The sequence below is a fragment of the Glycine max genome, chromosome 10 (genome assembly GCF_000004515.6).
Source record: "Glycine max cultivar Williams 82 chromosome 10, Glycine_max_v4.0, whole genome shotgun sequence".
In the NCBI taxonomy this organism is placed as follows: Eukaryota; Viridiplantae; Streptophyta; class Magnoliopsida; order Fabales; family Fabaceae; genus Glycine; species Glycine max.
This window is the reverse complement of record NC_038246.2, coordinates 40527019-40554224: the sequence shown is the minus strand read 5'-3', so window position 1 is coordinate 40554224 and position 27206 is coordinate 40527019. Positions and strand designations below refer to the sequence as shown.

General features: G+C 32.8%; 3 protein-coding genes across 9 annotated transcripts; 2 read left to right on the top strand and 1 right to left on the bottom strand.

Moving 5' to 3' along the window:
* Positions 1 to 5942: 5942 nt before the first annotated feature.
* On the top strand, positions 5943 to 11182 carry LOC100802536 (zinc finger CCCH domain-containing protein ZFN-like). Of its 5 annotated transcripts, none has more exons than XM_041005774.1 (9): positions 5943 to 6293; positions 6770 to 6927; positions 7186 to 7248; positions 7381 to 7500; positions 7800 to 8069; positions 8522 to 8845; positions 9205 to 10233; positions 10329 to 10500; positions 10956 to 11182. In XM_041005774.1, exons 1-7 carry the CDS (start codon positions 6245 to 6247, stop codon positions 9484 to 9486), a joined length of 1266 nt encoding a protein of 421 aa, XP_040861708.1. In that variant the 5' UTR covers positions 5943 to 6244; the 3' UTR covers positions 9487 to 10233; positions 10329 to 10500; positions 10956 to 11182. The 5 variants fall into 5 exon arrangements, with proteins under 5 accessions (XP_040861708.1, XP_003536159.1, XP_040861709.1 ...); XM_041005776.1 differs by having other exon boundaries at positions 6110 to 6293; positions 9888 to 10233; XM_014763234.3 differs by having other exon boundaries at positions 6114 to 6293; positions 8522 to 8790.
* Positions 11183 to 14276: 3094 nt separating this feature from the next.
* Positions 14277 to 18355, bottom strand: LOC100807140 (uncharacterized). Of its 2 annotated transcripts, XM_006589162.4 has the most exons (14): positions 18100 to 18350; positions 17666 to 17779; positions 17502 to 17585; positions 17288 to 17410; positions 17043 to 17126; positions 16833 to 16951; positions 16640 to 16741; positions 16401 to 16517; positions 15946 to 16014; positions 15790 to 15856; positions 15628 to 15681; positions 15280 to 15369; positions 15093 to 15125; positions 14277 to 14767 (listed from the first exon to the last, which is right to left on the bottom strand). In XM_006589162.4, the coding sequence occupies exons 1-14, from the start codon at positions 18115 to 18117 to the stop codon at positions 14672 to 14674; spliced, it is 1170 nt and encodes a 389-aa protein (XP_006589225.1). In that variant the 5' UTR covers positions 18118 to 18350; the 3' UTR covers positions 14277 to 14671. The 2 variants fall into 2 exon arrangements, with proteins under 2 accessions (XP_006589225.1, XP_006589226.1); XM_006589163.4 differs by lacking the exon at positions 17666 to 17779 and having other exon boundaries at positions 18100 to 18355.
* A 4333-nt stretch (positions 18356 to 22688) lies between these two features.
* LOC100802014 (ubiquitin carboxyl-terminal hydrolase 2) lies at positions 22689 to 26498 on the top strand. Of its 2 annotated transcripts, XM_003536110.4 has the most exons (6): positions 22689 to 22794; positions 22985 to 23038; positions 23177 to 23223; positions 25136 to 25182; positions 25298 to 25400; positions 25486 to 26498. In XM_003536110.4, the coding sequence occupies exons 2-6, from the start codon at positions 23008 to 23010 to the stop codon at positions 26260 to 26262; spliced, it is 1005 nt and encodes a 334-aa protein (XP_003536158.1). In that variant the 5' UTR covers positions 22689 to 22794; positions 22985 to 23007; the 3' UTR covers positions 26263 to 26498. The 2 variants fall into 2 exon arrangements, with proteins under 2 accessions (XP_003536158.1, XP_006589224.1); XM_006589161.4 differs by having other exon boundaries at positions 22700 to 23038.
* The last annotated feature ends 708 nt before the right edge of the window (positions 26499 to 27206 follow it).

Here is a 27206-nt window from a genome sequence, read left to right as displayed (position 1 = left end):
TGTTATAATTATCAGAAATGGGGACATTTTGTAGATGAATGCAGAAATAAAAGGGTTCCAAGAAATGTAGATGAGGTTCAATTGGCACAAGATGAGGATTTTGACTCTAATAAGTGTTACTAATGACAACTACAAACTCAGAAGAAGACAGTGTTAATTTGTGGTATCTTGACACAGGCTGTTCCAATCACATGACGGGACATAGAAAGTGGATTATAAACATTGATGATAAGGTGAAGAGCAAGATCAAGTTTGCAGATAACAGTTCTGTAACTACAGAAGGCATTGGAAAGGTGATGATTCAGAGGAAGGATGGACAACACTCATTTATCAATGATGTGCTATATGTTCCCAATATGAAGAATAATTTACTGAGTTTGGGACAGTTGCTAGAAAAGGGCTACTCAATGTAGATGGAGGACAATCAAATGAAGATGTTTGATAGCAATAAGAGGTTGATTCTAAAGGCCCATTTGTCAAGAAACAGAAATATTCAAGATTGGAATTCAGATTGCAGAATTTCAATGCTTGGCTGCTTCTATAAGTGATGAAAGCTGGATGTGGCATCACAGGTTTGGTCATCTAAATTTAAGGAGTTTAAGTGAATTGAAAAGTAAGAAAATGGTTCATGGTCTCCCTCAAATTGAGATACCAAAACAGTTATGTGTTGAGTGTTGTGTGTCAAAGCAACCAAGGAATTATTTCAAGTAAAAAATTTCAATCAGATCCTTTTGAAGTAAAATCTCTAGGAGGTAACAGTTACTTTGTGTCATTCATTAATGAATTTACCGGAAAAATGTGGATCTATCTCATTAAGCAGAAAAGTGAAGTGTTTAACATCTTTAAGAAGTTTAAGCTATTTAGTGAAAAATAGAGTGATAAGGTAATCAAAGTGCTTAGAACAGATGGAGGTGGTGAGTATAACTCACATGAATTTCAAGTATTTTGTGATAAAGGAGGAATAATTCATGAATTGACATCTCCCTATACACCTCAGCATAATGGTGTTGCTGAGAGAAGAAGCAGAATCATTCTGAGCATGGCCAAGATCATGATGAAAGGGAAGGGAATGCCTCATTACTTCTAGGGAGAGACAACTTCTACTGCTGTGTATATTCTGAACAAATGTCCCACTAAGAGATTGCAGGGATACACACCTGAAGAAGCATGATCATAAAAGAAGCCTAGTGTGAGTCATTTCAGAATATTTGGTTCACTGTGTTTTAAGCATGTGCCTGAGCAAATCATAAAGAAACTTGATGACAAGGATGAACCAATGATACTCATTGGATATAATCCAACCGGTGCCTACAAGTTGTATGATCCTAGAATGAGGAAGGTTGTGATTAAGAAACTTGATGACAAGGATGAACCAATGATACTCATTGGATATAATCCAACCGGTGCCTACAAGTTGTATGATCCTAGAATGAGGAAGGTTGTGATTAGCAAAGATGTCTTGATAGATGAACCCAAGGGCTGGAATTAGGAAATAAATGCTACTGACATTGGTGAAAGAAAGGTGATTGTGAACCTTGAAGACAAACAAAGTGAAGATGATTACCATCAGGTGGAGAGCAACTCAGAAGGTACAAAGAGGGAGACAAGTACCACAAACACTCAGAGAGTATGAATTGTATCCTGATATATTAATCACTGCAGAAGGGGATTTTGTGCACTTTGCTCTACTTGCTGAATCAGAACCAATGAGTCATGATAAAGCCTCACAAAGTTCACATTGAAGAGCAGCTATGGAAGAAGAATTGAGATCAATTGAGAAGAACCAGACTTGGGAGTTAGTCCACTTACCTCAAGGAAAAAGATCAATTGATGTGAACTGGGTCTATAAGACTAAAGTAAATCCTAATGGAGATGTATCCAAGTATAAGGCAAGATTAGTAGCAAGGGGATTTCTGCAGAAACATAATTTGGACAACAATGAGGTTTTCGCTCTAAGACTTGAAACTGTTAGGCTCATTGTGGCAGCTGCTAGTAATAGAAACTAGACTCTATATCAACTTGATGTGAAGTCAACATTTTTTAATGGGCCAGAATAAGTCTACATAACACAACCACCTGGTTATGTAGTGGCAGGTCAAGAGGATAAAGTTTACAAGTTGAATAAGGCACTATATGACCTTAAGCAGCTCCTAGAGCCTGGAATATGAGAATTGATAGCTTCCTAGTCCAGTAGAATTTCACCAAGTGCATTACTGAGCATGGAGTTTATGTCAGAAACACAGATTTTGGTGAGTTTTTGATAATATGTCTTTATATAGATGATTTGCTAGTGACTGACAGTAGTAAAAAAGATATGAGAGTTTTCAAAGGAAAAATAATGGAAGAATTTGAGATGTCTGATCTTGGTGAATTATCATACTTCTTGGGTATTGAATTTGTTTCTACTAGTAAAGGGATTTTCATGCATCAAAAGAAGTATGTAGAAGACATTTTGAAGAGGTTCAATATGATGGAGTGCAATTATGTGATCACACCAACTGAAACTGGAATCAAGCTGCAAATAGATGGGGATGAGAAAGAAGTTGATCCTACCTTGTACAAGCAAATTGTAGGCTCATTGAGGTACCTATGTAACACCAGACCTGACATTGCCTATTGTGTTGGGTTGATAAACAAGTTTATGGAGAAACCAAAGACACCTCACTTCCTGGCAGCAAAGAGGATTCTGAGGTATGTGAAAGGAACATTGGATCTTGGAATTTTATATCCTTACAGTCAAAAGAATATAGAAGCAGAAGTGTTTGGTTATAGTGATTCAGATTGGTGTGCTGATAAGGATGATAGGAAAAGCATTGCTGGGTATGTTTTCAAATTTGGAACAACACCAATCTCTTGGTGCTCAAAGAAACAGAGTGTAGTTTCTTTGTCAACATGTGAAATAGAAAATATCGTTGCTGCTATGGAAGCTTGTCAAGCTCTATGGCTGGAAACTTTAATGGAAGAACTGAACTTGAGTGATTGCAGTCCTATGAGGTCGTTGATTGATAACAAATCAGCAATTGATTTAGCCAAGCATCCTGTGACACATGGCAGGAGTAAACATATTGAAACCAAGTTTCATTTCTTGCGTGATCAAGTGAGTAAGAAGAAACTTGAATTGGAGTTTTGTAGGTCTGAAGATCAAGTTACAGACATACTAACTAATTCATTGAAGTCTATCAAGTTCAAGGAATTGAGAGACAAGTTAGGAGTGACATCCTTGACAAATCTGAATTAAGGAAAGATGTTGATGTATGTTATAATTCAGTTAGTTAGTTAGGAGTTAGTTAGTGATTCATTTTGAAATTAGTTTGACAACTATGAAGTTTGTTATAACTACATGCAGTGTGTATAAAAATAATAGTGATCATCAATGAAAAGCATGAGAGTGCAAAATTTTTTTCAGAATTCTAAGTCCCCTCTATTTTCTCTCAATCAATTCCTTCATCGTCTTCTCTTATTCTTTAACATAGAGAGATAATGAGTGCATAGTGTAAGTGCGTATGAGAACTTTATTGTTCCAATAAGAATCAGAAATCTTTCTATTTTGTCTCCCATTTCTTCGGTATCTATTGCACGGGATGAAGATTATTGGAATTGGAACTTAATTAAGTGATATTGTTATGCATAGAAAGTCAAGCTGGTTGAAACTAACGAAGGAGATACACATAACTCATATATAAATCAATGCACCTCAGGTAACGAACATCACCTTAAACACAAGTTGGTGGTGGAGTAGTGAATGACCAAATACCAAATTTAATGTCGTTTCCTTCACTCACTGGCCTCTCTTGTATAGTAAGTCATCAACAACAACTTTTTGCATTTTTTTTCTTCTATTTTTTATCCCTATATCTCTCTGGTTTTGTTGTGGCCGTTTTATATTTAATTATGCCTTTTTTATGTAAAACAAAATAACCATTATTTATGTTGCTTTTTAATTTAATTGTTTTGGACTCTAACTAGAAGTACTGCTGAAGTAGTATATCCCAACCGAACTTTCCGGTGGATCTCTCCACCTCGTGGCATTGGGGACCAAATCCAGTGTTTCTTGAATTTTAAGTAACAAGCAACATTGGTTAGGATGGAAGCTTAGGGGAGTTAAATGAATTTTGATACTTTTTTTTATAAATTTTATAATCTACACAAACTAATTAATGAACAAGATATTGTCATACAATATTTGAAGGCTGAAGCACTATAATGTTATCTAAGCACCCCCACAAAATTATGATTTTACTTTTTACAAATTAATCTAAAATGGTAATTCAAATTTCAATTTCATGAAATTATTGTATTGAATTGAGTTTCATTGCTTAGAAATACAATAGGAGGATTTTAATAGGTGGCGAAACAAGTTACTCGGCCCATTGTAAGTTAGTCTGATGATATTGGCTACAAAAAACTCGGCCGAAACCCCCAACTTCAATTTTGTCCTAGTCCTTGCTATTTACACCTTCTTATTTTACTAAGTACACTCTCATTCCCCCCTTTTTATATTTTTCTACCAAATTTACCCTTTTAAACCCTTATCTTACACCTCTCATGTTTGTACTCTTTAAAGTCTTATTTTTATTATTCTTTAAACCCTGATTTTGAGATCATCTTCACCCATATTCATTATATAATACTACATTTTCTACCAATATTACATGTAATATTGTGCATTTTTCTTCACATGGAATTGCATTTCAAGATTTGTATGTTCATCGTTAACTACATCTATTATACACATCAATTGCAAAATAAAACATTGGATGGTGAGTTCTACGTAGATTCCAAATTTTTCAGCTCAACTTGATATTTTATCTTTATTTGGCTGAAATTATAGGATGTTGTTAAAGTAGTTCCTAAAGTTAAAAAAAAATATCAAAATAAATTATTGAAATTTTTAATTGTTTATCTATGTTCCTAAATTTAACAATTTATCATATCCCTAAACTAAACATATATTAATATTATTAGTTAATTTATAAATTAGGAATAAAGATGACATAAAATAAATTAAGATGCTAATTTGTTCCTATAGGGTACATCAACTATTTTTTGTCTCCATTATCATTTGTCTGAGTAGTGCTGAACTCAATTATTTTAAGTAAGATTTTAAATTCGAATTTTGTGGATGAAAAAAATATGATTAAAATAGGAGAATCCTACTAAAAGTGATCAATCAGATTTTTTAACAAAAATTAACTATAGACAAAATCATCATAATTGTTGAATTTTTGGAGAATTTGTTTCTATATAGTTCAAAATCACACTAATTATTATTTTATCAATTATACACTGACTTCTCTTTTTATCTTTAATTAATTTACAGATAAATTAATTGTGGAGTGGGAAAAAGGGAATAAAATAAAAAATTCCACAATTATTTCATGAAAATTAAAAAAAATTGACTGTATCTCTTAGTTTTTACATAAGAATGATGGTAAAATTAGTTAAGAAATTTTGGAGGCATTTGTTTGGAGGTATGCATCAAGATTCCTATTAATATAGATTCTGGAATATCACATTTTCATATATTGTCAACAATAATTGATTCCCCCAGAAATCTAAAATATACATAATTATCTTTTTCTTATTTCGATATAAAATGGTGGATAAATTAAATTTTCATGTGAATAAAAATTATTTTCTACAATAACTATCTATTTTCACGTCATTATTTCATATTTTTTTATTTTATTTTTTAATTAAATAAATTTTAATCTTTTTAAAATTGCAATTGTCAAATAAACATGTGGGAAAGTGATTCCCGAGAATGAAATTTCATGTATTAAAACAAACGCCCTTAGATTAGTAGAAGAAAAAAAAGGAAAAAAAATATTGGGAGGAGAATAGAAACTAGAAAGAGTAAAAGCAGTTGATGTCGTGTTGCACAGAAGTGAAAAACCGTAAAAAGGCGGAGAGAAAGAGGGAAAGGGGAAGAGTTTGTGGTGTGAGTTTGGCGGCACCAATAAAATAAATGCAAGATAGGAAGAAGACAAAGTAGCGCGTGTGAGGTGAGGTGAGCACTCACGTTTTAAGTCACAAATTATTTAAGTAAATTAAAAAAAAAATTGTTTATTGGTTAACGAGACGACTGAGGCGAAGGGAGAAAAGTCAAAAAAATAAAAAAAAGATGGCACGTGTGGGAGAGAAAGAAAAGACGAGAGTTGTGGTGAGGTTTGTGGGGAGGAGAAGTTTCTCTTTCGAGGAATGGGGTGGTGGAGAAGGTGGCAAATGACAATTCAAGTGAATAATGGAGAACAACAACAACAACCACAACCTCATCGTCCCTAATCCTCAAGGTTCTTTTTTCTCTTTCAAATTAATTAATTAATTCCTCATCGCTTTTTTTTTAAAAAAATTCACAATCTACCATCATCATCATCATCATCACTCATCCTTTTTGCAAGTAAATGCGGAAAATAATCAAAAGCAACTATTCGTTTTCCAATGCTGTGCCTTTGGACTTGGTGTTGATGTCACGTGTTCAATTCAGATCATAATTTAAGTCCTATGACTGAATCAAATTCGATTTCAATCGAGCCTCTTTTTTTTTTTGTTTTTTTTTCAGAGAAGTTATGAAAAGTAAAATAATTATAATTATATTATCATAATTTAAGCTTTTTCCTAACGGCAGTTGCACCGACAATTTTATTATTTTTGTGATTGAAGGTTTGGAATTTTGTAGACCAAGTCAGCCATTGTGTACATTGATGATGTGATTTCAGTTTCAACTTATGTTATGCTGTTCACACTTTTATTTGTGATGTTCTTTCAGATTCACTGTGGATGATGAATTTGAGGACTGGGGAAACAATGGATTCTGGATCTTATCCGGAGCGTCCAGGGGAGCCGGATTGTTCATATTACATGAGAACAGGCCTTTGTAGATTTGGTGCAACGTGTCGATTTAATCATCCTCCTAACAGGAAGCTGGTATAAATTGAGCTATATGTATAATGTGTTTCAAATTGGATGTTGATACATAACTCTCCTTGTTCTTTTTGCAGTTTTTATGCATGTTCGCATGTCAATCTGCACATACATGCTCTTTTCAGTCACATGAATGAATTTCCTGTAGCTGGGACTATATAATGTTGAATCTTACTGTGCTGTTGATGATTTTTATTTCGATATCATTCTTTTATATGAAGAATATAAATACCTGATATGTTTTGTCGATGATCTTATCAGGCTATTGCCACTGCAAGGATGATAGGCGAGTTCCCAGAAAGAATAGGGCAACCAGAATGCCAGGCATGTACTAGTTTCTCAACCTTTTACTGCAGTGCAGAGCACTAATTTGTAATTTTGTATCTTGGCATGCATCTTTATTTAAACATTCACCAATCGTCATAACAAAGTGTTTTTTTTCCCCTGTCTTTCCAGTACTATCTGAAGACAGGAACATGCAAATTTGGAGCCACATGCAAATTTCATCATCCTAAAGATCAGGCTGGAATTGCTGGAAGAGTTGCCTTAAATATTTTAGGCTATCCTCTCCGCCCTGTTAGTTATTAATATTTTCCCCTCATTCATTTATAATTATGACTACAATAGTAGTTGCTCATAAATTTGTGGCTCATTACTGTATCTTTGTTCATTTGTTAACCATTAAATTGTCAGACCTGCTTTCAGACCTGCATAGATTCAGATGTTATGGTTATATTTTCCAAAATTTGGTGTTATTGCATGCAGATATTTAATATCTGAATCCTGAACCTTTCATAGATATTTTGCTTGCTTTCTGGTTGATATTAATGTTCTCGTAACTTACAATGTATTTCCGATGTTTCCTGATTCTGCAGAATGAGCCTGAATGCACTTATTATTTGAGAACCGGACAATGCAAATTTGGGAACACTTGCAAATTCCACCATCCTCAACCAAGTAATATGATGCTCTCATTACGGGGTTCTCCTGTTTACCCTACCGTCCATTCTCCAACTACGCCTGGTCAGCAGTCATATGCTGGAGGAACATACATTCCTAGTCCTCGATGGCAAGGTCCTTCAAGTTATGCGCCCTTAATTCTACCTCAGGGAGTGGTTTCAGTGCCTGGGTGGAGTGCATACAGTGTAAGCTCATCCATTATTTTTAGAGGTCATAAACAACACCCAGAAGATAGTTTTATTCTGTGTTGTGGCTGATTCTAAGGCACACGATAGCAGGATTATTATGTTAAACGTATGTAGAAGGTCATTTATTTCCGTCATCTATTGCTCCCATTGGATTTTGGACAGTCCTTGTTGCATCATGGATGTAGAGTGTAGACTAGATTCTTAACATCATAGTGCAAATAAGATGTATTCCCATCCCATCCCATGTACCTGTCTCTAGAGTCATTATTCCTCTGTAAAATTGAAGTTGTACCTGTGTTGATGTGAAATTTCATGGTATTTGTCTTTCAACAGAATACATTGGCGATCAATCCTTTAACTTTAGTAATAATGCAACATGGTACATATGCACACACCTGTTTTGTTGAACCTGACATTGCTGATGTCCTAATGGAATATTTCTTTTGCAGGGTCAAATGGGGTCAATCTCTACTTCAGACAGTCCACAGCAAGCAATGAGAAACGGTCAAACATATGGAACTTCTCGTCAAGGTGAGCTTGCAGGATCACAAGGGGCATATTCTCAATTCCGTTCTGGCACCGTTCCTGTAGGGTTTTATACATTGCAGAGGGAGAACATATTTCCTGAGAGACCTGGTCAGCCCGAATGCCAATTCTACATGAAGACAGGAGATTGTAAGTTTGGCGCAGTCTGTCGGTTCCACCACCCACAAGAGAGGCTAGTTCCTGCTCCTAACTGTGTCTTGAGTCCCATAGGCCTTCCTTTACGTCCTGTAAGTTGGGTTTCTATCTACCTAGTTGGTTTTTCATAGGCTTAAATTCATTATTTCTGAATTTATTGAGAAGTTCTGAATTTAAGAAGTATCATATCATTAAGTAATGGAAATGGTGTGATTTTCATATTATTTTTTTAAAAAAATTGTGTGAAGTCTGCATAGTATCATTTTGTATACTCTTCTTTCCCTTCGGTGAAGTGAATAAACGTGTAGAGAGGTCATTTGTTTGTGGTAATCGGAGAAAATGCGAAGGTCTACAAATATTTGTGTTTTTTTTTTTTTTCACGTTAGTTTGGTCTTGTGAGTTGTGATTGAATTAGTGCAATCTGATAGAGGCAGTGTCCCATTTCTTACAGGGAGAACCTTTGTGTGTCTTCTATTCTCGTTATGGCATATGCAAATTTGGCCCAAGTTGCAAGTTTGACCACCCAATGGAAATTTTCTCTCATAATATCTCTGCATCTCCTTCAGCTGATGCCCCAAGCAGGCATCTGTTAGGATCTTCATCTGGAACTGCTGCGTTAAATTTATCTTCCGAAGGACTTGTTGAGTCAAGCTCAGCAAAGCCCAGACGGCTTTCATTATCAGAGACAAGACAGATTCCTTCTGGTGATGATGACATCGATGATGATGGATGATGATGTCTCTTGAAAATGGGTCATTTGGCTTTTACAATTTTTTTCTGAGGGGGGAAATGATTAATCTGTAAATTGATTTTCCCATTGCTGGAGATGTACAGAGGTCATGTCAGGTTGATTCTGTCATTCTGAAATTAAATGCAGTTGACAGATTCAATTATTCTGGATTTCATGTTACCTGGCTGATTTGATAAATTTAAGCAAATGTTGTCACGTTTGGTCAATCCCAACGTGAACAATCCTTCTGTCCTTAAGCCACAACTCTTTCTAATTAACTTTTCACATTATGTAAAAAACCTCTTACTGGAAATCTGTAATGACCAAATTTTAACTCTGAATATTTATTGGGTGCCGGATTGAAACTTGAAACTCATTTCAAATCCTCTCATTTCTCACTGCAGTTGGGTTTATGCTGTCTACTGTGCATGTATAGAATTCTTTTCAGTGGCAAGCCAACAGTATCGCTAATGCCCTTCAATTTTTCATATTCTTGTACATTGTTACCAGAATTTAGCAGACCAAGTTAACTATGCTTTTGTATATCCATGTAAATAACAACTGCTGGAATGTAATTTGAATCTGTACCTCTATTTTCTCCTGCTTTATAAACTATCCGTGGTGATTGTCCTTGACAGATTTTGTTTGGCAGAAGTTGAGGGGTAAAAAGTCTTGATTATGAAAATGTTGGAGGCAGTGAAAGCTGAACCTCTACTAATGTACTTTTTCCAATATGCCAAGCCTCAACATGTATGGTACTTTTGTTCTTGTAGAGAATGCTGTGGGGCTCAAAGCTATATAAATTGCATGGTCCCATTACAGGTGGGTTGATTGCTTTGTTGCAGCCTAGATGTCTTTTTCTTGCGTGGAGTTCGCTTTGCAGTTCACATGCATCAATTCATAAATCTGGAGTTTATATCTTAAAATGGAGGCTTTAGGAAGTCGCATTAATATCGCCGAAGATAACACGTGTCGTATTGCGTACCAAATCTCGTCAATGTTATGACTAAAATGCAGGTATTGCTAAACCAAATCTTTCTTTTTCATAGGTTAACATTGTCCTGAGAGTTTAGTATACTAATCCATCCGTCCCTATTTTTAGACTCAAATTTAAAATAATGTGTTTCTTTTTGTAAGATCTAATTTATAATATTTCTTATATTAATTATTTTTCGATTATAAATATTTTCATTAAAAAAGAAAGAAAATGTATTGCCAAATTATTAAAAGAGAAAGAAGTATTAATGATAAAAATAATTTTTAAAAAAATTATAAATTTAAGATGAATTTATTGATATCAACTAAATTAATCATTTTTTTAATCTTAATAAATTAGATAATTATATCTATGTATAAGAAAGGAGGGAGTAAGTTACAGCATATCCGAAAATAAGACGTTATTGGATTACCCCTCCTACAGTTTTAATTTGTCCTTGAAATAATATAATTCGTGCATTTGCTATTTACTGCAGAATAGTTGCATCAAGCACTGTTATGCCGAGTGACGGAGTGAGGAAGGATTTTCTATTGTTTGCAGCGTTTCCCTATTGTTTGGGGCTATGTTCCAAAAGCAAAGGGGTGTATGTCAAGTTTGTGAGGAAAGAACTTGAATTTGATGTAAAATATATTTTTAGAAAGATAAGAGAAATTTTAAGTGTAATTAAGATTTAAATTGATGATTAGTTTCATTGATGACTCAGATTAAGTCTATGAAAATATTGAGCTCTCTTCTGAGAGTCAAAGATCATAATTAAGATAGTTGAAAAAAAAAGGCTAAAACAACCACTAGTGTCGGTATTAGATCGAGCGTGGGTTGACCGCTGTTAAATATGTCCAAGCAGGTGCTGACGAAAATACATAATGGAAGTTGTGGTGAAGAAAACAGGTTAAAGATGAAAATTGTTCTGTGTGACCGACAATCTCATCAACTCTAGTCAAATCAAATTGAAAATGAAAACACGTACAGGGATAAGACCATTCACGAAAAAAAAAGGGCGTAATCTAAAACTTGATTGTTAATTAAAGTGACAAAAAGAAAGAAAGAATAAGAATAACAATCAGAGGAAAAGCAATATTTAGTCTGTAACAATTCTTACTATCTTAGGATCGTTTGTTTTCCAACGTGAGCTCTGATGTGATGTGGTGAGTGTCACCTGATGTCTTTTTAATGAGAGGAGGTTCCTAAACTTTCAGAAATTCTTGCTCTCATATAATGTAGTTAACAACTTTCCAGTGAATGTGTGGTCTTAATAAGTTATGTCGAACAATTTACATAAATTAACGCATTATTATTATTTAAAATAAAAATGATGGTATATCAATTTGTAATTGTTTATATACACTGCCTACTAAGAAAAGAAAAAGATTACGCTTACATGCGACTAATTGATGGAGAGTCCCCCTCAAATAAAAATGAATCACGAGTACAAATGTTAGCATTATTTAAAAAATATTATGCTGATAATACTATTCTGTTTGAATTTTTATAAGTATTATACAATTTTGCAAAGTGTAAGTAAATGACTATTATTTGGCAAATTCTAACCGATAAGGACACTCCTTAAGAAATCTAAATTATTTTTTTATTAAAATACATAAAATTATATTACTTATAATTTTTATTATATTCTATAATTTTTATAAAATATTTTTTCATTTAATTCTTTAACCAATATCCTAAAATTACATTTTTTTTAAGAGCCTTATTATTTTAACTTGGGCTTATAAAGAGTTTTGAAGATAATAGGAAATTGATGACATATTCAATCAAACTTCATGGGATTACAACTCTAGACTTAACTCTAGAGAGTAGGGAGCATAGAGTAGAGACAAGAGGGGTCACTCTTCATGGACTCTGATTTCAAAGGAAACACTTGTCCTTGTCCTTCCTCAGGTTCCAACAACTCAAGAGAGTCTGCAAAGCTAGCTATGCACTATGCAGTTTAGTTTTCGCTTAACAAATTAAACTCTCCACTTTCCACACAAACCTAAGAAGAAGCACTTGTCAAGATGCCCTCTTCTGCTCATGCTCATGCTCATGGCCTCATCATCATCTCTCTCATTTTGGTGTCTATTTTTTTACCCAATGTGAATGTGAGTCTTCTCTCCTCTCCCCCTGAACTAAATCTCAATGAATGTGCAGAAAAATTGTAGCTGAATTTTCTTAATTTTCATTATTAGCTGGCAAATGGTGGTGCAACTTCCATGCAAATGATGATGATGATGAATGAGAGCAGAAGGAAATTGGGAAGCTTCCAGATATGTGCACTATGCAACTGCTGTGGTGGAGCCAAAGGGATCTGCTTGCCCTCTCCATGTTGCTATGCCATCAATTGCAACATTCCCAATAGACCTTTTGGCTTTTGTTCCTTCACCCCTAAAACCTGTAATTGCTTTGAATGCCATCTTTAATGTTTTCTCTTGTAAATGTCCAGTTGAGAATATTGGACTTAATAATAATTTTTCACCTTTCAATCAACATACTAATGAATTCAGGTGTTTAATTTGGTGGGGTTGGAATAGAGGACAGTTAAGCCTTAGCTACAAACCTGCTAGTATATCTGTAATAGGTTTTGCTGTTTGTTTCATAATGGATCATGTATCAATGCATGAGCCTTGGTATGTGTATTGTTCTCTCTTTTCTATGTGTTGTATTATGATGCTGATACCAACGTTTCTGTATTGTTAAATTAATAAAGCATGGATATTGCACTTACATATCTGTATTGGTAAATTTGTGAGACAGAGGCGTTTGGCTTTAGGCTCTGGTTTGGAGAGTTGCATATAAATTGTGTATCTTGAGAAGAGTGTTTGAGAATCTTTCTGACATCACTCATACCTTCAAAGTTTGGCAAGCTAGTTTGTTTGTTTTGTTGATCTATAAGGCAATGTGTACGGGTCATACTCTCCCCCGCACATACCATTTAATTTAGGATAATGTTAACCAGTCCCTGAGGACATTGGTTACAGATTTTAAAAAAAATAAGTTTTCATTTTAAAAAATATAGGTGAGTATCAAAAAATCAGACTATACTCCCTCTGTTTTTTTTTTTTAACAAAAAAAGGAACTTCATACATATGAAGAAAATTAATTTACTTCGTTAAACTGTGTCATTCTAATTAGAAATCAATTTTTTTTCTTAAACTATCCTCGTGTGAAACTTAATATTAAACATAAACCCGCTATTAAAGGATATTTTTAACATAATTTCATTAAATAAGATAAAAATAGTTAAATTTTACCTATATCTGCGAACAAAAAAATTGAATTTTTTTCCTTGAGAATGGAGTATTACAATTTTACACTTACAAATAACTTTTTTTTTTTAGTTTTTAAACGGACATTGATTAGTATTTATCTTTTTAATATCACCAATTAGTAACGGACATTGTACTATTAAATATTTCTATTTATTTAAAAAATAATTAATAAATAATTTTTTATATTTCCTTTATTGTTAACCTAAGAAGTAAGAACACTTGTTAAGAGATTCGTCTTTACAAAATTGATATTGCTATATTATTGCAGTGATTTTTTAACGCTATTGAAAACTGCCAGTGGCCACTACCAGTTTGTTCGTTTTAGATATTAAACTGTATCAAATGCTTCTCCTCTTTGCTATCTTTAATATATTGTGACTCAAAATTTGTGATTGTCATATGCATGCTAGGAAGGAAACAAAATGCAGAGTATTATGTGGGTTACGGAAGAAAAATGTGGAATCAAGTGATCATCCAAAAAAAAAAAAGATAAAATGAATACTCAAAAGGTAATTAAATCAATAATTATAAACTGTCTTCAAATGCACTTGACATCAATTAATTTTCTCAAATCAAAATCCAAAAAAAATAAAATTGACAGTAAGATGTTTAGTCAAGAAAAACAACGCTTAGAGTCTAGCTGATTTACGAGTTTCTAACTACCCTCTCATCATCTTTTTATTTACCCTCAAAGCTGATCCAATAAAGGTGAAAAATTTTCCACTAAAATGCACCTTGCTTATTTAAGATAAAACTTTATTCCAGGAGTCATGTTGTCCTTGGGATCCTCTTAAGCTTTCTGTCATACCCATGGTCAACACTTGCTTTAGCTGCCAGTAGCACTTCTTCTCTTTACATAAATAACATGTTATTTTTTTTGTACAAAGTTTACATAGAACTTATTTTACCACTCCAATTCCTGCACTGGCTATTGAAATGGATCGACCCAACATTTATCCTCCTCAACTGCCTTTTCCCAACGTTTTCTAAAGACATCTAATTCTTGGTAAGAAAGTCTCCTCACCTGCATCACCCAGAAAACAATGTTAGTAACAACAGAACAAAAAAAATTAAAGTATTAGCTTCAAAGGTAACCAGTGACTATTTCGTTGGCTATTGCACCAAACATCAGAGGGGACCCCCAATTTTTAACTTTTTTTTTCTTTTTTATCAAACAAACTGACAAACACAATCCAAGTATTAGCCCATCCATAGGCACAAGTTTTGCAAATAATCTGACTGGTACCAGACTATGATTCTGAATTGGACAGCAAAATGAAACATGCTTTTAAGTGAGGAACATTCAGAGAATACTTCAATTGACAAATCATGACAACATGGTAACTTACATCAACTCTATGATCCTTTTCCTGAGAAGAAACCTGCAAGTCACAGATAAGTCTCAGTTTTAAGGAAGACAGAATAAGAGACACACATGCTAAATAAGAAGTGTGCTAAGAAATTATAATCTTTAAAAAGTTAAAACAAGTCTTTCTTCATAATTAAACTCTTTAATAAAAATGGCACTTTTCTGACCATAGTATTATCTATGCCTCCAAGGGTGGGACGATTGTAGTGGACAATGTATTCAGCATCCACAACACCAACGTTTTTTGTTCTATCACCCTGTATCCATCAGAAATAAAGGTCAGATTGAACTAGAAAGCAAAAATAAAAGGACAAAATTTAAATACAGTTTCATGAATGTTGTTGGTGTTATTCTCCAATAAGAAATGGCATTTCATCTAGGTGTCAGTATTGATTTTAGTTACCATGATTATCCAGATAAAAAGTTGATTTTGATTTGAGAACAGTATCAACAATCTATGGTATTGCATATAGAAAAATGGAAATCAAATTTAACCAAAACATAACTCAACTTGCCTGAGCACAGTAGCCAAGCTGTATGTCTAGACCCCATGCATGGATCAAGTCATTCTGTAAAAATTAACCACAGATGGTGAATAAATATGAAACCATTGTAGAGCAATGCTTATGGTAATGCTCCACAGCTGCATTAATACTTAATAGTACAGAGTGGTGCACCTGAATCATATACCAAACACAACGCCAAGCAGCTCTTGAGAAAACAGGAGCCATCATTTCTATCCACCTGAAGCAAATTAGTTCACCTTTAATTTCTTGAACTGTGTGGAATAAAGGGAAATCCACGTTAAATTTGTTTACCACAAAAACACTTACCCTGTACAAGGTGGGGCAGTGCTGCTTTTATCACACCCTTTACCATCATTACTAGCTTTATATGTCCTTCTGCAAGCACAACGACCAAAAACATGCACAAATATGCTTTAAAGCACACTTATCTAGTTACAACACCATTAGAAGGGAAACACAAGTTCTCTTTTAGTTTTTTCAATAAATGTTCATTACCACATATTGAGGGGGTTTGAACTCAAAATGTCTTTCTCAGATTAGGTGTAGAGTATACTGTTTGGTTAACTACATTAAAGTTTAAACCATAAGCAAACCTTAATTGATATATAATCAATCAACCTCCAGAGGATTTCCTTCTTGACATATAATAGCAGGGCCTAATTCTAAAGAAGTACTTATTGAAATAGTGAAGACTGCTATAATGATATAATGAGAACTACATAACTTATTGTTGAGAACATGAAGAGGACATATGGGTGAACCTGTGCACTGATGACCTCCTCCCACGTGCAGTAATCTGATGATGCACTTCTGATTTTTTAGGATCCAGTGCTGGTTGTGATATCTCCAGCCCTTCACGTTTGATAATAGAAACATACCTGAAAAGAATTTAAGAAACATGGAAAAATACATTTCAGACATAAAACTTATAATAGTTCCATATTTGAATGAAAAAGCAAGCGCATATAATTAACAAAAGTTATAACGGAATTCTACTTACTTATCTGGATGGAAATGCTCAACTCCTAGGTCCTCATCCCAAAGGAAAATATAATCATATTCTGTAACTATGTCAGGGTGTAAGAAACGTTTGGCAAACCACCTAATCAATGAAAACGTATTTATGATATATGAAATATGAAATGGTTTAAAATATGGATGTGAACGGAATGTAAAATCACCTAGACACCTACCATTTGCTTTGATCAATTGCCGACACATGAATGACAAGACTACTCCACTCGAGATCCTTCCATTCGTCAACAATACCATCATAGTGGAAGAGCATCACGACGAAATTACTGTCTATAAACTGTAATATAGGGTAGAAAAACGGTCATGACCCACAAACAACATAGAGTATAATTTGCAATGAATAATTTGTACAAAACTCATTAGAGTACCTTTTTAACCATCTTGCTCACAAGATCTTTCTGTTTTATGCCAACTGCCATTGCAAACAAATTGGTTGATGCATTTACCTTAAGCTGTCCAAATTTAGCCAATTTTAGTACATACCATACCAGAAGCAAAGAAAAAATGATTAGAACCATTTGACTCAGGTGGTGATGATATGTGTTCTATGTCAATAGAGTGACAATTGAAGGCTACATCAATAACCTACAAAAAAAGTCATGTTGAAACTCACTTCTATTTTGTGATGGCCCTTCTTAGTCACGGGAGGATTCCATAAAGGCCGCAATTCCAAACTGGAAGTGGTGGAGACTATGCCTGCAGGTAATGCTTCACTTCCATTAGGCCTGCACTGGTTCTACTAAACAATATAAACAAATATAAGCACCAAAGTTCAGCACTTGAAACAGAGCAATGATTAAGAAAAGCATGCAAGTGAGAGAAAGAACCTTGCATTTATCAATTACTGTGTCCACTATTACATTCTGATCTGCGTCCACTGCTGTATCCATTTTCAAGCCTGGTAGTTTCGGCTGCATGAAATTTGGAAGAACATGAATCCTACTTAGTCAAAGTCAAATTCTTCATTATGAGACAAGGATTTTATGTATACCTCGTGTGTGAAGGACGAGGTCATGAAAAATAAAACAGCACAAATTAAAGAAGCTGCTGGGAAGATGGCATAAAGACATGATTTTCTACTCTTTGTATCAGCACCAGAAAAAGCCTGGTCCAACATAAGACAAGGTTTAGATAAAAGCAAAAGCACAATAATTTTATAGAATTGAAGACTCTTTTAATTCCTCTTTTCATAATTTCTTAAAATTCTGATTATGTTTTTCATCTTTAATAATTCCTTACACAACAGAAAACAGGCAGAGCCCCTATAGGCATAGGCCATGCAAAATCATGAAATCATTAAAATTTAAAACAAATAAGAACATAAGAAAGAGCATGGTTATTGGTTGGCCATATTATTTGTTTTAGAAAGAAAAAAAAAAGGAAAATATGAATTGAAGCAGAAGGGAGGAAAGAAAGAAAGGGTACTCGAGAAGGTGACTTCATAATATCTGATTTTCAAAAGCAGAGAACGGCGTTGGCGTTGTGTTGTTGTGATCAAAATCAAAAGCAGCAAAGGTCATGGAAAAGTGTTTGATTAGCCACAAGCAATATGCAATATTTGAAAAGGAGAACTAATGGAGAAGATGGTGACGGTCATCGTGGACGTAATTGTAATTCAAATACGTAAGGTTTGGAGAAAAAAATTGGAAAAAAAAAGGATAAGTTTCTTTCCTTTAATTTTTGATTTTAGATATAGTTAGTTCACGTAAGGAGCGGGAACCGAACAACGCGGTGACACAAACAAACAAATTAACATATCAAATATTATTGCTCCAACATATTCATCTAACGTTCTTGTTATCTTTTCTTTCTTACTTGTTTATTAAGAAAAATTAAGGTTGTTACAAATAATATACACACCTTTTGTCTTGTCCTGCTTGTTCAGTTCACTCCCATTGAATCTCTAATACGATATTATTTTTAATTTTTTTTTATAGGATATGATATCTTTAATTTAATTCAATGGCATTTTATGATTGATGATTATTACGTATGTTGCGTGTTATAAGTTTATTCAACTGATTATATTATTCCCGTGCTATATGAAACTTATCCTATTGGTAGGTTGTGGCGCAATATCATGTGCTTATATTTCAAGCCATTGAAAAGGTAACAAAGAAGAGCATAATGGCCATATTTGTTTTTCTCTCCATTTGGTTATTGACTCTCTTTTTCCCCGGGAGTTATCACTATCAGTTATCAAATATAGCCTCATCAGCGAAAACAAGTTGGCTTTTCCTAACTTGCTTTTAGAGTTTTATCTACTATCAAATATGCCTCATCCAACATTTTTACTTAGATAGTCACAGAATTTAGACAGGTTTATTTGAATAATTGGCTGCGGAGAGATGCTACTTGCACACTTTATTTTAAGGAATTTTTTTTATGATTGATTAGAATTTATTAAAAATTATTAATTTTTGGTAGGTTTTGTTTCTAGAATATCAAAAAGAGTGTCGTTACCATTTTTTCATTGGGTGTGTGTACAAAAATATTAATGAAAAATTAAATAATTGGATGAAAATTAAATTAAATAAATTTAAATATACTTTTAGTCCTTTAAATTTGAATAATTATTTTTTTAGTCCTTAAAAAAATATTTTTATTAGTTCCTCAAATTTCAGAAAAGTTACTTTTAGTTACTTTTTGTTTTCATAGTTTCACACGTTGCGGTAGTTTTTAACCATAATTTTTTTAAAATGATTTTTGGCGATTTTGAAATCGCGAAAATATTTTTCTCATATTGTTGACTTTTGTTTTTACATATTTTGATAATTTTAGAGAAAAAAAACAAAAAAAAAACATGAGTTTGAAATTATTTCAATTGTTTGCATATTCTTATAGTTTTAAACTGACATAAATCATTTTAAAGATATTGAATTAAAAAAAAATATATTTATGATGATGTAAAACAACCATAAATTTTACTTAACACAAAGATGACAGAAACTAAAAATAACTTTTAAAAAATTTGAGGGACTAATAATTTTTTTTTTTAAGAACTAAAAAAATAATTACTTAATTTTAAAAGAATAAAATCTTATTTAAGCCAATTAAATATTTAGATCATATATTTATATTAGTAAAAATAAATAAAATTTAATAATGTTTTTGGTGTAGGACAATAAATATCCCATCCCCATTTATAGTTATACATAAATCGGGAATATATTTGTTTTAAAAAAATCAATAATATCTATAATATATTTTTGGTTTTAAAGAATTTTTTTCTTTCTATGTATCAGACTCAGATTTAAAAAATTGAATGAAAGAGATAAACTTTACATTAACTAAAATGTCTTTTTTTATACAATTAATTAAGATGGTATTTTTTTTGGGGTACATATAACTGTAAAAAAGTACAGTATTTAAGGATTCCTTTTATTTTATTTTTTTATATCTTCAATAACTGACAAAATAATAACTAACTAATATAATCATTTAAAAAAATACCAGATTTTTTTATTATAATCTCTCTTTTTTTATTTCTATATATATATTAAATTTGATATAAATTGTATTAACATAATTAATATTAAATATTTTAATAAATTTATATTATTTTATTTGTATTGTCCATTATTTGTCCAAACATATATATATATATATGATACAAAATTGTCCAATAACTTATATCTTTGTATTGCTTATATATTTATCCTATACTACTTTTCTTATTTTGTTATATATCATATTTTTAATAAATCAAACTAAACCAAGAGATAAAATTAATCAAAGATAAATTATTCTCTCCCAGTCATTCTCCATATACAATATTAAAGATTCAAAGTCTTAATAACTTTTGCATGAAAAAAACTTTTAATAACTTGCTTAAAAGATCAGAGCTCATTACTAGTCAAACGGCCACTTATTGGTAGTTGTTGACATGTCAAAATTCATACATTCTTTTTTATAATTTATTCATCAATGTAATAAGATATTTTATTTTATTTCTTCAACTTAACTTATTTTATATAACAACTTTAAAAGTATACATGGTTATTCTTTCTTTTTCTTTACGATATATATGCTTATACATAATAATAATAAAATAAAATGTTTTATATAATAAAACTATATCCTATTCCTTTTATAAAAAAATCCTATTATTTTTTATTTTTTTAAGAATGAAAGACATGTACTGTGGGGTTTATAATAATTTTTTTAGGTACCTAATCAATTAAGTTGCATCTTTTTTTATTATTTATCTTCTTCTTAAGGTTCAGTATTATTATTTAATTAATCATAAATTTAAAAATACGAGCCAATATATGGATGCCCAACTCTCCTATGGGCAACACTCAACAGAAATCATAATTGTGGTTCACAAGTCTACTTCAACAGGCAACAGCCAATATACTTACTAATTTTATTTGTGGATGGCGTAAGCGTGTATGCACAATAATTAGATGCATCAATGAGATAAAGCTATGAATTATTTCTTTCTTATCGTTTTTCCTTCTTTTTTTTTTATTATTATTCAGTCTTCTCTCTATTCAATGAAACTCAAAACAATTATCATTACTAAAATAAAGTTATGATAGTCATTTATAAAAAAACGAAAAAAAGTCTAAATATATCTCATCACCAATTTAAAAATATCACAAAAAATTGTAATTGAGAATATATTACAATTACAATTCATGCATATACAAATATTTTCAAAAATAAATAATAAAACACCACATACAGTCTAAAATTAATAAACAAAAATATACAAAGGTTACATACTGAAGTCATGTGGGCCTAGAATTCATAGATACTTGGGAACTGCTAGGCGCACCCAGCTGTTTTCCTGGTACACCCAGAAAAACAGTGAAATGTCGATTTTGCCCTTCCGCACGTCCTCATACTTATGAAACCAGTATGGTCCATTCTCTGAGAATGAGATAGTGATGGGCTTAGTTTTCGAACTGTATGTCAATGATCGTTCATCATTCTCCTTACTGGTTTGGCCCAGAGAAGGAGATAAGGTGGACGTAATCTCTATTTTCTCTTTGTCATTATCTTCTCTCACTCTTCCATCTTCAGATTATATGGAAAAAACAAATATTAAATAATAGCTGCTAAAAACATTTCCATTTAACATGATTATTCTAATTTATATATACATAGAATATCAAAATTTAAAATTTAGGTTAATTAAAATTTATAACGAATACAAAATTAAAAACACTTCTTTTAAGAATGAGAATTTATAGTGAGATTTGTTCTCTTTATCCACTCCTATAATTTTTTTTATTATACTATGGACATATTAAAATACTAATTCATGATATAAAGATAAATTATAAATACTAGACAAAGTAGAGTATATATAACTTAAAATTAAATTTTCTTGCACACAAATACACAAAGTAGGAATATCTATCTCTATATCAATATTTTTCTTGTTTATTCTTTAAAATTTAATTTTATGTATTATTTTCTAAATTAGAAAAATAATTCTTTCAATCATCCTTTGTTTGTTTTTTTTTTAAAAATTACCCTTATATTTAATTTTCTTAACATTTCATTCCACTAGATATACTTTCTTTTATCACAATTTAAATTATTCAACATAAATCTAATATTTATTTCTTATTTCTAGAAATATTTATTTATTACAAATTTTAATTGAAATTAATTTATATATTATAAAAAATTATTTATAGTTGTTCTCTTAAATTAAAAAAAGGAATTATTGAATAATAATGTGGTTTTGTATATATAACTACAAGGTTTAATTAGACACTTAGTCCGTATAAAATCCTAATAAATCCTAATAAGTGAATTTTTTAATCTTAAAGTTTAATAAATAAATTTTTTAATTTTAAAGTTTATATTTTAATTTCCAACAAATCTTTATTGTTAAATTTTTTTAATTATGACAAAAATATTTTAGAAATTAAAATCTAAATTTCAAAAACTAAATCATTCACTTATTAATTATAAAACTAAAAAATAAATTTAAAAATTATAAAAATTAAATGAATAATTTAAATCTTACTATAAAAGTATAAATCCTTAGCAGTGGAACGTGGAATAAAAGAAAGGACTGGAATTACATTTACAGTGCAAAACCAAAACCTTAACCCAACCGGACCGGGGCTATCAAAGGCAGAGGAGAGAGTAACGAAGGTAACTTTTTCTTTCTTTCGTGTCGTTTTATTGCGAAAACGATTCATTCTCAGCGTCGTTTCATGTTTGTATGCGGAATATTTCTGGTTGCCGGAGAGAAGATTGGGAACAAGCAAGACAAAAAATCAACTTTGTTTTTGAAAAAATCGTGCACCTGAACCTGAGTTCCTGTTCCTTTTCTTGTTCGCAGGTTGCTTCTAACTGTTCAGAATCATGTCTTGGTGCACCATTGAGTCCGATCCCGGTATGCAAAGTTCATGAGTTTTGTTTTTGAGATTAATAATGGTTAGAGTTGTGGCTAGGGTTGAGAGTCTTGTTTGATAGAGATGCTGTTTGACTGGTGCTCTCTTTTATACTTTGATTTTGCTTCTTTTTCTCCCAGGTGTGTTTACAGAACTTATTCAGCAAATGCAAGTGAAAGGAGTACAGGTATTTTTATTATGTTGGATATGTATTTTTTTCATATTCTTTAGCTTGGTTTTGGTGTGGGATATTGGTTTTTGTTTCTTGTTTAGGAGCTTTTGCTTCCCTTGGGGGTAGGGAGGGGACAACAATTGTTTTATTTTTAATAAATATTCTCTATTTTGGTAAATTTTTAAAATAAAAACATAATTTATTTATTTTTATTTATAAACGTTGCATAACTCTCTAAACTTAAAAATAAAATATCACCCTCCCTTTCTTATCTCTCTAAAACCTAACTCTCAAAGACATATTGGGGATGATTGTTTCAAGCTATAATATTGCATTCTCAGGAATATTATACCTAGGAATTTTATTCCCATGAACAGGGTTGGTTAGCATTTAGTATCAACGTTACAGGGATATTTAACTGTCAAATTTTTCTGTTTGTTAGTGTCCTAACATTCATAATAATGTAAATAACTCTGTTGAAGAGAAGAGAGGAAGAATACAACTAGGGGGCAACTAAAAAATACCCTCCAAGCCCGTTTAATTGAGATAGAAGAAGGTGAACAAAATAAAGAAAGCATCAAGTCTGCCCCGTCACTTTGCAGATGGTAACTCCCTTGAAGCAACCACAAACCTATGAGCCGAGCACAATGCCAATAAGAAGAGATAAGCACAACCTATGCTGTCATAATTCTAGTAGTATGAGACTTTCTAAAGGATGCAAGCATCTGATCCAACCAATCTCACAAAAGAACTATATAGACTGCACACCCCCTGACTTGATAATGCCAGCCTTCTTGTCTTCTCAAAACCCAATATAATGAAGTAAGGAATCATCATAAGCCCCGCCAAAGTCTGAGGGCACTCTCTGTGCTCACACAGAATCTTAAAATATTGTCCCATGGTACATGAACTAATATAATGAGTCAAAGGGTGTAGGTTATCTTAATAGCACCAAAAAATGATGGAGGAAAGGAAGCTGTACCACCTTTTTAAAATTAAAGGGTTTGTGAGGAAGTGAAATACCTTAATCTGAAGTTAGTTTTCACATAGCAATGCTATTGGCTGGGGTTTTCATTTTCAGGCAAGAAAGCATGAACCATAGATTGAGAATGGAAAATAACGCTGCTGAATGGAAAAGAGACTTTTCCTATAGAGTTGAGAGAAGTACAGAGAAAGTTATCTAATGGATGGGATTTGGATCATTAGCCATGGTTAGCCTTTGAAGCTCTTGATACCATAAAGAGTTGAGAGAAGTCAAGAGGAAATGATCTGATGAAAATTTTATTGAACTGTAAAAATGAATTTATATTACAAAGAGAAATTTTTTCAAGGCTCATACACACAGACACACTCAAAACCAAGATAGCTTCTGCTACAAACTAAAAAACTAAAACCTAACTTGACCTGTAGTAGACTCCAGCTATCAAACTGAATGTTAGTGAGCTAACTAATTCTGACAGGGCACTGACGCAAAAACTGACAAGGTGCTGATTCAGCTCAACTCACAATCTGGTGCAGCCACCAGAATATACATATACAGATAACAGCCGCACACTAATTACATTATCACCCTCTAAATGCCCTCAGGAAAAGCTTGGACCTTGTGCAAAGGGATTCTTGTTCCTGGGCATGTGTTAAGCAAATTGTTGTTTACCTTTTCTTGCCAATTCAGTGCATGACTGTTTGGAACTAATCTGGGTTTGTCACTACCAAAATGGAAAACTACCAGAAAATTATCAATTTGAATTGTTCAACTGAGAATTTTTCAATTTATTGACCATGGAAATTGTTCAATGTTGTTATCCAAAATAAATGTGGTAAATTCCCGGGCTCAGAAAAAACACTTACTTTTGTTTTTTCTGGTTCCAGTTTGAATATTTTTATGCTTGCTATCCCAAATTCCTCATGCCTAGATATGCCTTGGCAGGTTGAGGAACTTTATTCATTGGATCTTGACTCTCTCAACAGCCTTAGGTCAGTGTACTATATCAGCTAGTCTTGAACTTGTAATGATAGCCCATATGTTATGATAATTGATTTGTGAACATTTCCCTGCTCTCTTTCTGTGGGATTTTGTCCTCAATTTCAGGCCTGTTTATGGGTTGATTTTTCTTTTCAAATGGCGTCCAGGAGAAAAGGATGACCGAGTGGTTATCAAAGATCCCAACCCTAACTTGTTTTTTGCTAGTCAGGTTATTTTTACTTTAATAATTAAAAGCCAATATCATACTTGTTTTGTCGTTGTATGGTTTTACTGATCTAGCCGTCCATTTGTAGGTAATTAATAATGCTTGTGCAACCCAAGCAATCTTGTCCATTCTTATGAATTCACCAGACATTGACATTGGTCCAGAGCTGACGAAATTGAAAGAATTTACCAAGAATTTCCCTCCTGAACTCAAAGGTTTGGCCATCAATAACAGTGAGGCCATACGTACAGCCCATAATAGCTTTGCTAGGCCAGAACCTTTTGTTCCTGAAGAGCAAAAGGTTGCTACCAGAGATGATGATGTTTACCACTTCATAAGCTATCTACCTGTTGATGGGGTACTGTATGAGCTTGATGGATTAAAGGAGGGTCCCATCAGCCTTGGTCAGTGCTCTGGTGGGCAAGGTGATATTGAATGGTTGAAGATAGTGCAGCCTGTGATCCAGGAACGCATTGAAAGGTATTCCCAAAGTGAGATAAGATTCAATCTCCTGGCAGTCATCAAGAACAGGAAAGAGTTGTATACAGCTGAGCTGAAGGAACTTCAGAAGAGGAGGGAGCGCATTTTGCAGCAGCTAGCAGCATCAAAGTCAGACAGACTGGTCGACAATAGCAGTTTTGAGGCACTGAACAATTCTCTCTCTGAAGTGAATGCTGGGATTGAAGCTGCGACTGAGAAGATCTTGATGGAGGAAGAAAAATTCAAAAAATGGAAAACAGAAAATATTCGCAGGAAACACAACTACATACCCTTTTTGTTTAACTTTCTAAAGATTCTTGCTGAGAAGAAGCAGCTGAAGCCCCTCATTGAGAAGGCCAAGCAGAAAACAAGCAGCCCTCGGTGAAGAATGTTTATACAACCTTATGCGTGGATTTTTTTCCCCAGATATGAGTATGCCCATATGTATCACGTTGCACTTAATTATTATTTTTAGCATTCTCTTAAGTACTGATGCACACAAGCTTCTTCTGATCCAAGGATATAACTCTACCCTCTTTGGTAAGGATTCTTCATTAGTTCTCTTTACTAGTGATTCTGGATTCAATAATATACTGTTAGAGGATGAATTTAATCTTCAAAGCAAATCTTTAGCTCCCTCCCGTCACCCCCCTCCTCGGTTTGTCTCTCTGCAGATGAAAGGAGAGACGTTAATCAAGTTGTGATTGACATGATCTTCTTTGGTTAATGTTTGAAAAACACCATCTCATTAATCTTTGTTTCATACAGGAATTCTTTAACATTCAGCGGAATAGTTAAAATGAATGCCTGTGCTGAAAAATTGACCCGAGAAATACTAGCCTTTTCAATTTACAGATGATTCTGCGAGGTCTTGATTCCTCTTTTAGTGGACCACTCATCCTCAAGTTTTTGGTTGCTCCCATTTCAGTTGCATCATATCATCTCATGTTAAGGAACATGTCTATTGTCTGATGCCTTTCTATGGTTAAAATTTGATCTTGTTCATCAAATTAAACTTGCGTTTGCGTGAAACTCTTCCATTTCAAAAAACGCGTCTATAAAGTATAAATTGCATATCACTCCACGCTGCACCAACTTTGCTCTTTTATTTGGGAGTATTCGGAATTCTGTGGTCGTTATGTCAGGGATTTACAATGTGATTAAAATTAAACTTCTTTCATGAGCGCAAGAGTAATTCATATTATTAATTCGATTAAGGATCCTTAAAAAAATCGATTAAGGGGATTTGACATTGTCTGCACGATCAACGAGTAAACGTACTAATGGACGAGGAGAAGAATTTAAATTAGCGAAACGCTCAATTTGTGG